General features: G+C 39.7%; 3 protein-coding genes across 3 annotated transcripts; 2 read left to right on the top strand and 1 right to left on the bottom strand.

Moving 5' to 3' along the window:
• Positions 1-1,170: 1,170 nt before the first annotated feature.
• Positions 1,171-4,377, bottom strand: LOC311506117 (5-hydroxytryptamine receptor 3A-like). Its single transcript, XM_084569999.1, has 6 exons — positions 4,204-4,377; positions 3,749-3,981; positions 3,483-3,652; positions 2,417-2,532; positions 1,908-2,118; positions 1,171-1,811 (listed from the first exon to the last, which is right to left on the bottom strand). Exons 1-6 carry the CDS (start codon positions 4,354-4,356, stop codon positions 1,564-1,566), a joined length of 1,131 nt encoding a protein of 376 aa, XP_084426125.1. The 5' UTR covers positions 4,357-4,377; the 3' UTR covers positions 1,171-1,563.
• Positions 4,378-9,314: 4,937 nt separating this feature from the next.
• Positions 9,315-10,771, top strand: LOC311507153 (inward rectifier potassium channel 16-like). Its single transcript, XM_084571405.1, has one exon. The coding sequence runs from the start codon at positions 9,588-9,590 to the stop codon at positions 10,725-10,727; it is 1,140 nt and encodes a 379-aa protein (XP_084427531.1). The 5' UTR covers positions 9,315-9,587; the 3' UTR covers positions 10,728-10,771.
• A 3,168-nt stretch (positions 10,772-13,939) lies between these two features.
• LOC311507218 (inward rectifier potassium channel 2-like) lies at positions 13,940-15,698 on the top strand. The gene has a single exon (XM_084571480.1). It carries the CDS (start codon positions 14,058-14,060, stop codon positions 15,369-15,371), a length of 1,314 nt encoding a protein of 437 aa, XP_084427606.1. The 5' UTR covers positions 13,940-14,057; the 3' UTR covers positions 15,372-15,698.
• The last annotated feature ends 389 nt before the right edge of the window (positions 15,699-16,087 follow it).

Raw genomic sequence — 16,087 nt, 5'->3', positions numbered from 1 at the left:
CCGGTTCACACAACCAAAGGAATGCGGACACTTCTGAACATATGCGAGCTAGACCACCTCCAAATATGGTCAGAGATAAGATCTCTTAAATGCGTCCTGGAGGTGTTGCAGATCGCCCAGATCAGATCTCAATGCGAGGACTGAACAGGCCCTACCTTACATGTGAGAAACCTTCTGTTGTTTTCACTTGAGCTAAAACAAAGCTACGTTTGATGAGGTACACCAGTGGGTTCACAAATCAACCACAACATTAAAACTACTGGTAGGAGAAGTAAATAACATTAACAATCTTGTGACAACCCAATGTTCTGCTGTGAAATTTTCGGACCTGGCATTCATGTGGATGTTATTTAGACATGTACCGTCCACCTAGACCAGACCAGGCATCCCCATCCCATAGCAATGACACTTCTTGATGGCAGCAGTCATCCCCAGCAGGATGCAGCCTGACACAGACACACACACAAAAATGGTTTAGGAACAACTCAAAAAACATGAAGAACAGCACAAGGTGTTGACCTGACCTCCAAATTGAACCCCAACTGATCAAGTATCTGTGGGATGCTGTCATATCAGTTTGTTTGGACTAGTGTTCCCAATAAACTGGCAAGTGAGTGTATGTTTAAGACTATACATCAGAGTATATCTGTAGGAAATCACGTTAAAGTAATGGAATGTAGTGCAGATTTGTCTGTAGGGAATGGTTCAACCACTAGGTGGCAATAAAGGTGCTTCAAGGTTTAGCAGAGGTAGAGTCCAATAGATTTTTTTGGAATTTTTTCCATTTTTTTGTCGACAATATAATGCAAGCACCTTATTCCACTGAGTGAAATTTCGTTGGATTAACGTCTTGGATTACTGTCATACAAGTCCTAAAGAGGATATTGTGGAATGTTGGACAAATTCTCAAGAATAAAATGAATATTTTTAAACTCTGAAGGAATTCATTCATTCATTCATCTTCTATACCCGTTTTTAGTCCTGGTAAGGGTCACGGGGGTCTGCTGGAGCCTATCCCATTGTTTTGGTAAATTAACAACTTTAACCACTTTAAAATAACTGCATACTATATATTAACTGCATAACATATTTTATTTATAACACACTTTTGACACATTTTTGTTAAACATGCAGAGAAACACTTGTACAAATCTACAATATTTGGCATACTATAGTTAAATACATGAAACAACATGCATGCTGAGATTTTTTAGCACTCTTTGTATTTGCAATGACACACACTTACACATCAGTCAGTTGCATTAGTACCAGAAATCAAAATGATTAACTTCACATGTGTAATTTACCATAACATAAGTCATGGCACCGAAGTATATGGTGCCACAAACCAAATAGAACCAGAAAAATATCTTGTCCAGCTTGTTGGCAAACTCTTCATACTGCTCACTTTTCATTGCATTTGTATCAAGACTTTCCAAGAATTTGACCACCTTTCTGAGCATTTGGATGTTCTCCTCTGAGGCATTCAGCTTGGCGACACTAATATCAGCTTTGGCTTCTGCAAGGAAGTAACAATATTCAATATTTTGTTTTGTTCAGAAATTAAGCATGAAATTGCTTCTCAATATCAGAAGTATTTCCTGAAAGGCTCAACACATGTAGTATTTGCTTAACAGTCAAGACTTCCTCACCCTCATCCCCTTGCTCTTCCTTGCCTCCTGTGTTCTTCGGGTCTGATCCTCGGGAACGACAACAGAAAACGAGGTAGCCGTCTTGAGCCACCCGCGTCAGCAGTATGGACACCAGCATGCTCAACACCAGTAAGACCAGACAAATGCAGAAGTGGGTTCCTACAGCGCAACCAGATACAGTGAGTTATTCAGAGTGTGGATACTGTGTGTTCATCTGTTTTCTTCATGTTTGAAGAAATTTTATGTCTGACTTACGAATTATGGGACTGCATTGGCTGTCTCCGGGAAGCTGGTCGTTAAGGATGTTGAGGAACAGGGTGAAGCTCAGAACCAGAGTTACCTTGAAAGAGTTGCGTTCACCACCTCTCAGTGGCAGAACGAAACTGACTACATCAGATAAAATGATCAGAATACTTGGCAGCAGCAGTGTTATGAAGGGGTTGCTATATTTGATTTTCAGTTCCACCTGGGGAAGAATAGAAGACATGATTTCATAGTTTTATAGAACCCTAGTATACATTTTGCACACTATGCAGGGCTGCAGCTAACAATAATGTCATTTTCTCTCTGTTGGATCTTAAATACTTCAATAATTAAAATAGGCAGAAGTCCTCAAAGGTCTTTTCTGTGCAAAAAAATGCTGAAACAATTAAGTTTCAAGATGTATTAATTTGTCTGTTCACTGCTTTAACTATTCCTGGATTTGTGGAATTGTTGCATTTTTTTAAATAGAAGTGACTGTCCCCGGCTTTATATGAACTTACCATGATGTAGTTGCGATCATCTCGTTTTTTCTGAAGGGTCACTCTGTCCGTTTCCCAGTCTCCATGACCACTATCGACCATCTTCACTTCATTCAATATCACGTTTGAACCACATCCTAAATTAAACACACCCTTCTTCAATATTGTTTGCATTGAAATCATATTTTTTTAGATAGTTATTTTTTATATGTGAAAGAATACATCTGACACTGTAATTGAACTGAATTGTAATATTGAGTTTGGAGGAAGATGGGGCTAGTCTGGAAGGCAGACCATCTTTCCCACCCACAGTTATGTATATATATATTGTAATAGGAAGTTGGTCTGGAGTTGCTCTGGGATGTGACTACGCTCTGGTAAGGATCGTGTGAAGATGGACAGAAGAGTAACAGCGACCTAGTCATATATTGTACGTCATCTGAGTGCTGTGGAGGTGAATTTGTTTACAGCACAATGGCCCTTTGGTATGTTTTATTTTTCTCTCTATCAGTTAAAACACGTCTCATAATTAAATCCAAATGGTGTGTTACCAGACTCATTTTCTGATAAGAGTTGAGTTTGGCTACACCTGGCTAAGGTAAGATTGAAGTTACCCATTGTTTTCACAGTGCAAATGATGCATTTATGCTCTTATCACACTGAATGAGGAAATATTGGTAAATAATAAATGGTCTTCCATCATGCTTTATTGGTGCTCAAAATGCTTTATAGTCACACTGACACATCAACCCAGTCACTCACACGTTTAGACACCAGTGGGAGAAACTCAGGGTGCAGTGTCTAGCACGTTCGGTATGTGGCATTTAACTGCTGAACCGGTTCGTGAACAATCTGCTCTACCTACTGAGCCGCAGCTGCCCATATTATGTCACTGCTAAAAGACAAACAAACTGGGCGGCCATTTAAATGGTAAGGGAGATTTACAGAAACGCTTCAGATTAAATGAGGATTAGCTCATTTAAGGACAAGGAAATCTGTTTTAGTTAACAAAACTTGGACTTTACACCCAGTTTCTTCTACAAATTTATAAAAATATAGCATGAATATTTAGATCAGCTCAGCTCACCATCCATGGACCAGGTCTGGATTGCGACGGGGCACTCATCCGCAGCAAAGGGATAGTTGAACAGATTGATTTCACAGTTTATCTCTGCATTGATGATCACATTGTGCAGCGCGGTACCATTACTGTATACCAGCAGATCGTGAGAGCTGTGTGACATGGTTGTCACTATTCTACGCACATACGAGAAACCAGATCAGATTACCTTAAACAACTCCATGAAGTGAATTAGTGATTACAGAAGGTCTTGCGCAGTGCCACTCACTTACCCATTTGTTACATGGATCTCCGGGGTCCAGATTTTATCTACTGGCAGAACCACTTCATCATACTGGTAAACTGATGTGTCCCATCCCAGCTCAGGATCTCTCCATTTCTGTGATATAAGATCAAAATCAGTGTGACTGAAATATGTCATTTGTTTCTTTTTGATCAGGTGGAGCTGTGTTAAGCTTACAATTGTTGCTTTCAGGCGACTAATCAAACGGAGATTCTTCGTGTCCTGTTAAAAAGATAATAGGTTAGTCAAAGCTCTCATAGGATGGGAATCAGAGGTATTAGAGTAAAGTAAATACTTTACAAGTTCAGACTAATAAAGACCCCAAAACAAGACAAAGATTGTTTACACATTTAAGTAGAATTTAAATCACATTCATGGCAAAGATTCAAATGGCACAAAATGAGAGGAAATTCTTCGCAACAAAACAGGTTAGAAAATACTCACAACTGACAGAGTTTGGTACTCTATGAATGGCACATAAATAGGCTGGGTGCAGTTTTCATCCTGTGGCTGAGATAAATATGCTTTGCCGATCAACATTTGAGCCAGACATCTGCGACTTGTGCAGTTCGATTCGGGGTACACAAAACCTAACATTGGAGATAAATGTGAACCGACAAATATATATACATAGTTTTTTACAAATACTTTTCCACATCCGCTACACTTTAAATATTTTTTTTTTGTATATCTTGATAATTGTAATACTTCTCAGGTTAAGTTACACTTACCTGTTGTAAGTAAACTCAGTAAGAAGAGAATTTTTGCCAATGAGTGAGCAGGACATTTCAGCATTCCTATCAGCATCACTGCAGACTGCTAGACCATAAGTAATAGCTGCAGATTGACTGACAACTGTGTGCCACTTTCTACCATCCCTGATTTATCTTCTTTCTTTGGGTCTCGGTCTGCCATGACTCTTAAATAGGCCTCTCTGTGACGTTTAACCGCATATTCACAACGCTGAACAGTGCATGAAGGCATACAAGACAATATGGCTCGCATGCGATGACTTTTAAAACAAATCATTGCGTTAATAATTACAGAGAGCTGTGTGTTTGTCAGTAAGACTGTGTAAACAGTTAGAACACAAGTGCTATTACACTGACTGGCTTAGCTGCCAGCAGACACAGGCAACTCCAGCTGCTGTTTGTAATTATATCTGGCAGTGACAGTAAGCTGAAGTAGACAGTCAAATAGACATTGAATTAACCTGAAAGCGAACGGGCCTACCACGAATGAATGCAAGACAAAGAGATGAGACTGCCGTGGTTTCAGTGCTGCAGAGGAAAGGCGGGGTAATTAAAAGCACTGTTTAGACAGCTGGATGAAGTAATTATAATTTTTTTTTTTTTCAAATTCATACTCATAAATCAACTCACAAGCTAGTTGGGTTACACAGTTTATTCATTCATTCATTCATTCATTCATTCATCTTCTGTACCCGCTTATTCCTGTGAAGGGTCGCGGGGTCTGCTGGAGCCTATCCCAACTGTCATCGGGCGAGAGGCGGGGTACACCCTGGACAGGTCCCCAGTCTATCGCAGGGCTAACACAGAGAGACAGACAACCATTCACACTCACATGCACACCTACGGTCAATTTAGAATCACCAATGAACCTAATGAGCATGTCGTTGGACAGTGGGGGGAAGTACCCGGAGAGATGCAACCTCCACACAGAAAGGCCCAGTCGGCCCATGGATTCGAACCCGGGACCTTCTCGCTGTGAGGCATCAGGGCTAACCACTGTGTTGCCCTGCACAGTTTATTGCTGTATCTAAATTATGCTGCCAGGATATGCATTTTATATTTGTAAGAATATGGTTGTTGTTCTCTATGATGATAAAGCAATGTAATGTAGTTGGTTATTAAAAACTGTCTGTTGTTAAAATTACATAATTATAAAAATATTATTATAAATATAATTTGGCCACATGCTTTGAAATGATGCGCCATTTATTTTTTTGTATTTTTTAACCATGTAACTTTTGTGGTTATCCTACAAATTGATATAGCCACCGCCTCAAGCTCTGTTTTGCCCGCCAGTACTGCTGCGCTACCTCATAACCTGGCTCGTCATCTTCCTGTAGGAAACCTTGCAGCTTTGATCTCTGCAAGTTCTCCCCTAAGACGCCTCTTTGACCATCACCAGCTCCTAATGGATCAAAAATACTTGGCTCCTCACTTTAGAAAATTAAAATTAAAATAAAATGTTTTCAGGAATATGTTACATTTTACATGTTATTTTGTGCAGACCAGCCTGGGTCACATCTAACAAAGCATGGTGGAGACCTACACAATATTAGGCAGGTGGTCATAATGGTATGCCTGATTGGTGTGTATTGATCAATAAATAATAAATTTTTCTGTCCTGTAACTTTCATAGTTGGGTGTTATTAGTAATGTAGTGAAGGATGTAGACTATTTTCTATCTGTTTTTTTCTCATTGTTTATATAGTCAATGCCCGGAAATGACTGATGAACAAACTGTTCTTTGCAGGTTATCTTTCTGTGGAATGTCCCTTATCTCTGTCTTCACATGTCATCTTACAAATCCAATACATGGTGAATCATGTTGTATATTCAAAAACACAAGGTTGGACATGTTGACTTCTTTGCACCAGGACTGGGTGCTGTTATGGCTGCAATAAATGTGGTTTGAAAGGTTAGTGTGTCCTGTCGGCTCAGTTGTAATCTCTCTTGTCTTATCACAACTAAACTGGGGACAACTGAAACTTCCTTGTGCCAGTGACAGCATCTCCACCTGATTGAGCAAAGATTAACTTCCTGTCTAATGAATCACGGAAATCTGAGGGGAAATGACTGAAATTGACAAACCTGGAAAAATAGCTTGCTTCACGACCTAAAAAAATCATCAATATTTCTCTGTCGCTATCATCTAGTTGAAGACTATTAAGATTGCACAACTTATGGTTCAATGTCTTGGACACAGAGGACATTTGATTTTGTGCCTTGGATAACCTCTAAAATATTCCACAAGTCATAAATCATTCTCAACTATGCAATTAGGCTTGAAAGGGAAGTGACAGTGGAAAAGACCACTGTGATATCAGAAAAAAAAAAAAAAAAATAGGACTTTGCCTCAAGACCAGGACAGCCCCCAGTAATGTCACACACACTCCAACCACCGGAAGTAAGAGTTTTCTTCAAGTGGGACAGCACACTGCGTAGAGCTTGCCAGAACTGATGGACTTCTGTAACACCTGATATGCTCTGACTTCGACTCTGTAAGTAAGCTGAACATGTGAAAATGTGTGCTTGTTAAAGCGGTATTAAAGCAATGAACAAGGAGATTGTTAGCAATAAAACATCAAATGTATTTTAAAACAATTTAAGTTTTTATTTCTGCCAATGCAGTAAATTTGTGGTTTTGAGAGACGGAATTGGAAATAACACTATCTTTCAGTATATCAGTTGTACTAACTGGAATGGATTAATAATACAATTCTGCAGAAGTCATTTTAACTGAGACTTTTTTGTTTCACACAGCAACATTGGATGTAGCTTTCAGCATAGTCCCATACAATGAACTGCAAAAGGATTCTGATAAAACATATGTAAAAATATGTAAATTTACAAACCAAAAACTAATTCTGGTGCAAATAGTAAAGGTGTTTAGGAAACTGAGACTGTGACTTTGTGCCATTAGTGCTCAAGGTGGGGTAAGTTGGCGCTCCAGTGACTCGATTGTCCTTGTCGATGGACATGTAGACTGCTTATTATTCACCTGCCTATAATGTATACTGACTTGTTATTTTTCTATGGATTTTTTGCTTCTTCGATGTCAAATGGGGACTCGTTGCAACATTACTGTGGCATGATTTTAAATGCAGAAGAGATTGGAAGAACTTTAGCAGTCAGGATGTCATTTATTTATTTGCTTTAGGCTACAGTGCATAAAGCTTTAAGTAGTTTCTGCTGCCTAGTGTCTCATTAACAGCATATTTTATTTATTTATTTGAATTTCACAGTCACTGGATATTTTTATTTGTGCACAGTTATTTCCTAGCCACAGACAGGGACCTACTAAAAATAAATTTGGATATGGATTTACTTATATGGCATTAACTGGGAGACAGGAACTAGTTTTACAGACTGCACTAAACACCAAGACATTTTTACAGGCAGTCACAAACGTATGGTTTTACAATTAAACCACATCAGATGTAAAATTTCACCTTTTGCGAGGAGCCATGTCATAAACTGAGATAAACATCAGCTACGTGTTCTTATTTAACTACATTAAACAATACAAACTGGTGTCTGACGGACAGGGAAGACCTGATAAAAATAATTAAAGAATGATCACTGAGCGATATTCATAAATATTTATCAGTGAGTATCACTTTTTAGGAAGTGATATGAATGTCTCAACTTTGTTGTATTTCTGTGTTACTTAAGGGAAGGTGGCATGGTTAAAGTTTGACACTGTGGTGACATTTGGAGGTGAAAGCTGTTAGGTGTTTAAGAGGGTAATCATTTACCCACACAAGAACAAAAATAGATTAATAACTGCAATCTCTTGGGAATTGCGGTACAATGACACATATGACATAAATCTTTTGTTTATGACTATTGTCAGAAGACGGCTCACTGTTTCCTCTTCTACATATTTTGGTTACTTCTGGAAGCCAACAGACTTTGGACTAAAGAGATAAGCCAAAGTGAATAAAAAGAGGTGTTTCCCTGCGGGAATACATTTTCCTGACCTTAGGCCTATGCACACACACACACATCTATACATAAACATGTGCCTACATATACACATACTTACATAATATCTACGTGTATATATGTACATACATATTTATGCATGTAGTTAAGGTTATTAAATAGATGGTAGAAGGGTAATTTATGTTTTAGATGGCACAATCCAACACAACTAATGTAACAGCACAAGCTCTTAAAATCGGGGTGTCAAATATTTCACTATTGATTTGATTATTTCACATCCAGGCAAAACACCAGGTAAATAGATCACTACTGTTGAGCAACATCAACAGCTTGTCTTTAACATTAACCCTAAATCTGCACTTAAATATCAACTGGTATATTTGGTTATAGGAATTAATATACAATAGTAAAACTACTATACATTGTGAAATACGTAGCCTACAATAACTTATCTTTGTACTTAAAGGCAAACTATTTGTACAGTTGTGCATATCACAAAAATGGTTTGCAGACACTGGATTGGTTCTGACTTCACCTCATAACGTCTACACAAATAAGTAGACATAATTTTCACACGTGCATATTATAATGTGCAGTTTATGTTTTGTGTCCATGATCCTTACTATGATTAACAATCACTAATATTGTAAAACGTGACATTGTGTCAAGCTTTGATTCAGTTTTTTACTGTAACAAGCTGAGTGGAAAAAAAATTATCTGCACGGTTACAACCATAAGGTGGCCATTAAAGTTTTTATAAAGACATTTTATCACAACGGATTTGGACAGTGTCCAGACCATAATTATGCTCCAGTAAATAATCAACCAATGAGAAGCGTGTGATCTTGCAGCACATCACAGCTTGGCACTGCTCAAGTCATAGTCTGATCCTCTGGTAGGCTGAGGCATACAGTGTCCTAGGCTGTTTGTTCAAACAAAGTCTATTCAAATAAAGTCTTCAACTTCAACAAGTCAGAGAGCCTTTTACATTTTAGTCTCAGGTAATGAACTAAATGCTGCCCCCCTGCCCTTGAATACACTGACAATGTTAATCCAACTTCAACATAAAACACAGCTAATCTGCATTTTCATCTCATCCCCTTTTTCTACAGGAGACTGAATAGTATCAAAATGAGCACACAAATGACAGAACGGGTCATTGACACCCACTGCACCACAATCCACACACTGGGCAGACCCAGTGGAAAAGGGAAGAGGCAGCTCCGCTACATGGAGAAAGATGGTCGGTTCCCTGTAGTGTTTCAGAAGATCCCTGGAGACTGGAGCCCATATTTCATGGACATCTTCAACACTCTTGTGGAAATCCGCTGGAGGGTGATGTTCCTGATCTTTTCCCTTTCTTACATTCTCTCTTGGCTATTTTATGGTCTGTGTTATTGGCTCATTGCCTACGTACATGGAGACACTGAGAATGTAAATAACAAACCCTGCGTGGAAAACGTCCGTGGCTTCACTGGAGCCTTCATGTTCTCAATGGAGACCCAGGCAACAATTGGTTATGGCTTCAGAGGAATGACTGAGAACTGTATTGTGGCTATTATTTTGGTGACCATTCAAGATATATTTAGCTGTCTTCTTGACACTGTTATTATTGGCATTATTGTGGCTAAAATGGCATCTGCACGTAAGAGAGCTCAGACGGTGGGTTTCAGCAAGTCTGCAGTGGTCAACCTCCGAGATGGGGTTCTGTGTCTGTCATGGCGCATTGGGGACTTCCGAGGTAATCACATTGTGGTGGGAGTCGCTAGGGCCCAGTTAGTCCGTTACGTGAAACAGCCACTGGGTTCTGTTGTGATGTCATACCAGGACTTGGATATTCAGCACCGGGACATTATCCTTGCCACACCAACAACCATTATTCACAAGCTGGAGCCGGGGAGTCCCCTCTACAGCTTGGGCCCTGATGAGCTTCTGGAGGATGACTTTGAACTGATAGTGTCTTTCACCTACACTGGTGACTCCACTGGTATGCTCCACCAGACACGTACCTCCTACACACCAGCAGACATCCGCTGGGGCCAGCGGTTTCAAGATATATTGAAAATGGGCAGGAAGCACTACAAAGTGGACTATGCACTGTTCAATGAAACCACATGGGTGCCAGCACCCTTATGCAGTGCAGAGGAGTATGACAGGAGGAGACGTCCTGTAGAGGGCAGTCCACTCCAATCATCAGTCAAGAGAAATGGACATGCTTTCCAGGTGAATCTTCACATCACTGAGGAGGTGATGCATCAAACCTGCTTGTAGTGTAAACAGCCAGAATAAATCAGTGCAGGCCTTACAATGTATAGTGATACAACACAGGGGAGGCCGTGCATACTTTTTAAGGATGGTTGGTTGAATGAAAATATCTTTATATGTGAATGTATATACATTGTTAATGACTTTAACCCTCCTGTTATGTTGCAGGTCATATTGACCCATTTTAAAGTTTAAAAATCTAAATTGTCAAGTAAAATGATTGTATTTTATAGATATTTCCAATGTACATAAAAAAAACTTTAAACATGTATTTTTTATGAAAAATGAGTGAATTACTCTCACTGAGCCACGATCTGTGAAAGGTAAAGAACACAACTGCATCAAATATTGATTGAAATGGTTAGTGACGGAGTTAATAATGAGATGTAAACAATGATTATTGGATTTTTTTGTTTGTTTGTTTCTGACAAATCAAATTGGTCAAACTGACCCAGAAAAATCACTGTTGTTCTTGAGAAATGAACATAACAGGAGGATTAATGGATCTTATGAAATAAAAAACATGCCCACAAATGTAATTGAAATAAAGCTACCTTTTGTTCCAAGAATCACAGTGGTGACAGCAAGCGCATCAGGGTATTGGATGGATTGGATTGGATGCCTGCACGTCTGTGAATTTAATCCTGTTTAAAGCTCTCTATCGCCACCCTGTGTTCACTCACTCAATGTTCACTGCATTAAGTCTATCCAGAAAAGAACAAACATATTGGCCTCATTGTCTAAACTGAAGTATAGTTCATTAATTTCATTCATTTGGCCCTGATTCCGTTTTCAGTTTGAACACCAGGTTTTTCAAAGGGACGCGTTACTTTGTTTCCTGCTTCCATACAACCTCTCTGCAGACTGACCGTCAAACAGGCGCTGCATCCTTCCATTGGCCATCACCTCGGCAGGGGCGGGGACAGGCCCACGTGTTTTTAAAGTCTGTCTTTGCAACGACAAACATCTTCTTCAGTGCAGCTGGAGAGGGTTATGGCAGAATTTTCGGTTCCACACAGGAAGCTTGGAGAACACAATCAAAAAGCCGAAAGAAGAAAAGAGAGGAAGTGTGTGTATCTGGTGCATATGGAACTTATTTCAACAAGGAAACATACGATTTGCATCAAGGACCGACGGGTAGGTGTAAGAAGCGGGGATGGTGAGAAATAAAGCTACTGTCACCTAGTTTTTGCAAAACTCTCAAGAATCAAGTGTATTGAGAAAATAATTATAATCACTTCTGAAAAAATGCTTTAACGTGCTATAATTTAACTTTACACATTATCATCAAAATTATTATTAGTGCTATTTTCACTATAATTATTATTAGTAGTGGTAGTTGTAGTTCATTTCTGAAACTTCAGAGACTGCAGGATGTGGACTGGTTGTATTCTGCATTGCCTCTGTCCTTGATTTGAACCGATCTCTGTAGCTCTGTAGTCTGTGCATGATGTGCCTTCTTGTAATGTAATTTTGTGTCTCTGCAGAATAAAGTATGAAATATTAATAAACAACATTAACACAAAATCATTCAAATTGCTCAAAAACATGAGATTCTAATAAGACAAATGCTGGTTTTAATAAAAGACACCATCGGAATGACTGGCCACAGTTATTGATTTGGATAATAAAAAAACAGAGCAGCTTTATGTAACCATTTTCCATCTGCCTCAGCTGTTGGTTCTGATAGAGTGAGAACACATGCAAAACGAACAGTCGCAGGTTGGGTAGCTTTACAGAAGCTTTGGTCTGTCACAGTGCAGCAACCTGCTGTACAGAGTGGCGTAGCAGAGGAGCTGAAACAAACAGTTTTCCCTATGAGTATTCTGATATAATGTGTAACAGTAACAGTGTAAAGTCAAATATCTAACTTTTTGGTGTGTTGATACACACAGTGAGTACATCACAGCCTCTTTTCCTTATTGCATATTAACTGAATGGTCTGCATGCTCATGAGCTAAGCTTAATATTGTGCTTGCCAGTTTCCTGTGGCAAGTCTTTATTTTATTGTCACTAAGAACTTTGTGCACATTACAGTGTTTTAGTTTTAGTAAAACAAAAACAAATCTATTTAGATTCATGCTTCCATAAAGAGTTACTGAAACCCATTAAAGCAAAATTCTTTGGCATGCTTTGAGCTAAATGAATGAAGTATTCCCAATGGAATGCGTGACACGTTGCTTTTTCTAACTGACCCAGCAGTGACATCATTAGCTGAGAAAAACAAAGATGATGCAGGGAGACTGCGACTGCACGCATCTTAGACCATGTGACTTTTAAGCATTGGCATAACTATTATTCACACTAATTAATTTTGACGGTTGTACTTTTCTATCAAAGTAACATGAATCTTAATCAGAAAGAGCAGTTTACTCTAATCAGAATTATAACAAAAAAAAGGTCTCTATTAATTATTCACCTATTTAACTTGGACACTATAGGAGAGGAGTTTTAAATGTGGGTTGATATTTTGGCACAAGCAGAGCATGTCTGGCTGTCCATAGACTTTTGTAGCCTGTGGTGTTTTAATAGACCTCTCATTCCACACAGCAAGTCAATAACTTTTCTAATTTAGCTGCCCTTGTTGCTCTATTACATATAATGCAAGGTTACTGGTTCATTAATTGTGGTTCGTTGTAACTGCGTTTGCTCAATAATTCAATGTAAGTATTAGTGAATATGCTACAGGTTTTTAAATTCATGTGACATGTAAATGTGTAGAGACGTATTCTGAGCTGCTGCTTGTACTGTATCTTTGTCCCTGCGACTCACTAGATTATCATGAACTTGATCTGTAATTTGATTCAGCTCCTCATGAATGGACTTGTGACCTGCCAAATTACAAAAAGCAGCATGAACATCTTTCATGTATGGAAGAGGTTGAACAACATTTTAATCTGTTATTCTTGATAGACACAGCGCAGTCAGTGTGCTTTTTGACAGCCAAGCTTGCACTGTTGCACTGCTTGTATATTGTCTGTCAATACAAGAATTGTTCTGGTACAATGGAGTGTCCAATGCATTATTTAGACAGCAGGTAACCACACACCCTCATGGAATAATCTTTGCGCTGGTTCCTGCCAATTACTTTAAAACTGTTTTTCTCTGTGTGTGTATTTCCACAGCCCATTTCGCTGATGAGGTCCGAAACAGGTGTCAGAGAGGAGTGACTTGCCCTCACCTACAGTGCACAGCACTGTTAGAGAAGCCTGTGTTGACCAAACTTTCTCCTCAAGTTTGTCCTGGGATTATTCAAAACTGTTTCTCCAACGCTTTTACCAAAAACTTAGACTGTTTTCCAAAGCAGAATCGGCCCAGCCCTCCCAGGTGGAAGTGATGGGGAGTGTGCGAAGCCACCGTTACAGCATTGTGTCCTCTGAAGAAGACGGCATGAAGTTAGCAACAATTGCTGTCCCCAATGGCTACGGCAATGGCAATGTCAACAAAGGTCACACAGAGCATCAACATCAGAGCCGCTTTGTCAGGAAGGATGGCCACTGCAATGTGCAATTTATCAACATGAGTGAGAAAGGCCAACGTTACCTGGCAGATATCTTCACGACCTGTGTGGACATTCGCTGGCGCTGGATGCTGCTCCTATTCTGTCTTTCTTTCCTGTTGTCGTGGTTGTTTTTTGGTTTTGTCTTCTGGGTAGTGGCCCTCTTTTATGGAGACTTAGAGAATGAGACTCAAATGTGTGTCTCCAATGTGGACAGCTTCACTGCTGCCTTTTTGTTCTCAGTGGAGACCCAAACCACAATTGGCTATGGTTACCGCTATGTGACAGAGGAGTGCCCTGTTGCTGTTTTTATGGTGGTCTTCCAAAGCATTGTGGGTTGCATTATTGATGCTTTTATCATTGGTGCTGTCATGGCCAAGATGGCAAAGCCCAAAAAGAGGAACGAAACCCTGGTATTCAGCCACTACGCTACAGTGGCTATGAGGGATGGCAAACTTTGCCTGATGTGGCGGGTGGGGAACCTGAGGAAGAGTCACCTTGTGGAGGCCCATGTAAGAGCCCAGATGCTCAAGTCCCGCACCACTGCTGAAGGAGAATTCATCCCTTTGGACCAGGTAGACATCGACGTAGGCTTTGATAGTGGCATTGACAGAATCTTTCTGGTGTCTCCAATTACCATTGTGCATGAGATTGATGAGGACAGCCCATTCTACGAGATGAGCAAACAGGAGTTGGAAACATCAGAGTTTGAGATTGTAGTAATTCTGGAGGGCATGGTTGAGGCTACAGCCATGACTACTCAGTGTCGAAGCTCCTATGTGGCCAGTGAGATCCTCTGGGGCCACCGCTTCGAGCCAGTTCTCTTTGAAGAAAAGAACTACTACAAAGTGGACTACTCTCGCTTTGACAGCACCTATGAGGTGCCCAGCACACCCCACTGTAGTGCCAGGGAACTGGCAGAGAGAAAGTCCAGCGCCTCCAGCTCAAGGAACTCTTTTTGTTACGAGAACGAAGTGGCTCTTGAGAAAGTTGAGATGGAGGAGGAATTTGAAGAGGAGCAAAACAGGGACATGAGCTGTGAGGTTGGTGCACTTGAGGACACAAACACAGATGTGGTGTCAGACTCTGAATGCAACTTGGACTCTTTACCTTTAGAGTCAAGGCCTTTGACGGCAGAATCCGAAATGTGACTGCAGGTGTAAAGAAGTGTTAAATCTTACCACAAGGTAATTTCAAAGTTTGCTGGGACTTTAGTCCTGACGCTGTTCTAATAGTGCATGCCAGTTTGTAAAATACTGTGATTTGAGTATGGAATTCTCTATGCAGAACTCCATGCACGTTATACAAAGGAAAAACAAACATGTTATAGTTTATGGCCTAAGTGATGTTAAATTTACTATTTCCATGGATGGCCAGACGGATAAGACGAATTGGATGCATTCATTTACACACTGTGAAGTCTGTTTCTGTGCATACTGAATAACAGTATCTAATATTCACTTTTTCATTAAACAATTTTGGTGGCATAAATTTCACAGGAGTTTGCAATTAATTAAAATAATTAAATGTATTCAATCTAGAAACTTAAAATTTTGAGATTTGCTTTGTGTCAAGGAGACAACCTAAATTGAATTTTTAGTTATTTTAAATTCAACAACCTTGTTTTAAAGGCTACTAAATCCAACCACCAGCACAAAAATACGGTATCATCTGTTAATGAGCTGGTCTCTTCGCAAGGTTTATTCCTCAGTGTGTTGGTCTCATGGCGTGTACAGGAAAATGCTGCCTTGCACAGAATACGAGGACGAGTACATTATGCTCCTCAAACTATCAACTTGTAATTATAGCATCTTTTGCAACGTGTGCCTTAAGAAAAGTCTTAGTCCCAGTAGATGCACTCAGGTGG

The sequence above is a fragment of the Chelon labrosus genome, assembly GCF_963514085.1.
Source record: "Chelon labrosus genome assembly, chromosome: 21".
Taxonomy (NCBI): Eukaryota; Metazoa; Chordata; class Actinopteri; order Mugiliformes; family Mugilidae; genus Chelon; species Chelon labrosus.
This window is presented reverse-complemented; position numbering and strand designations above follow the sequence as displayed.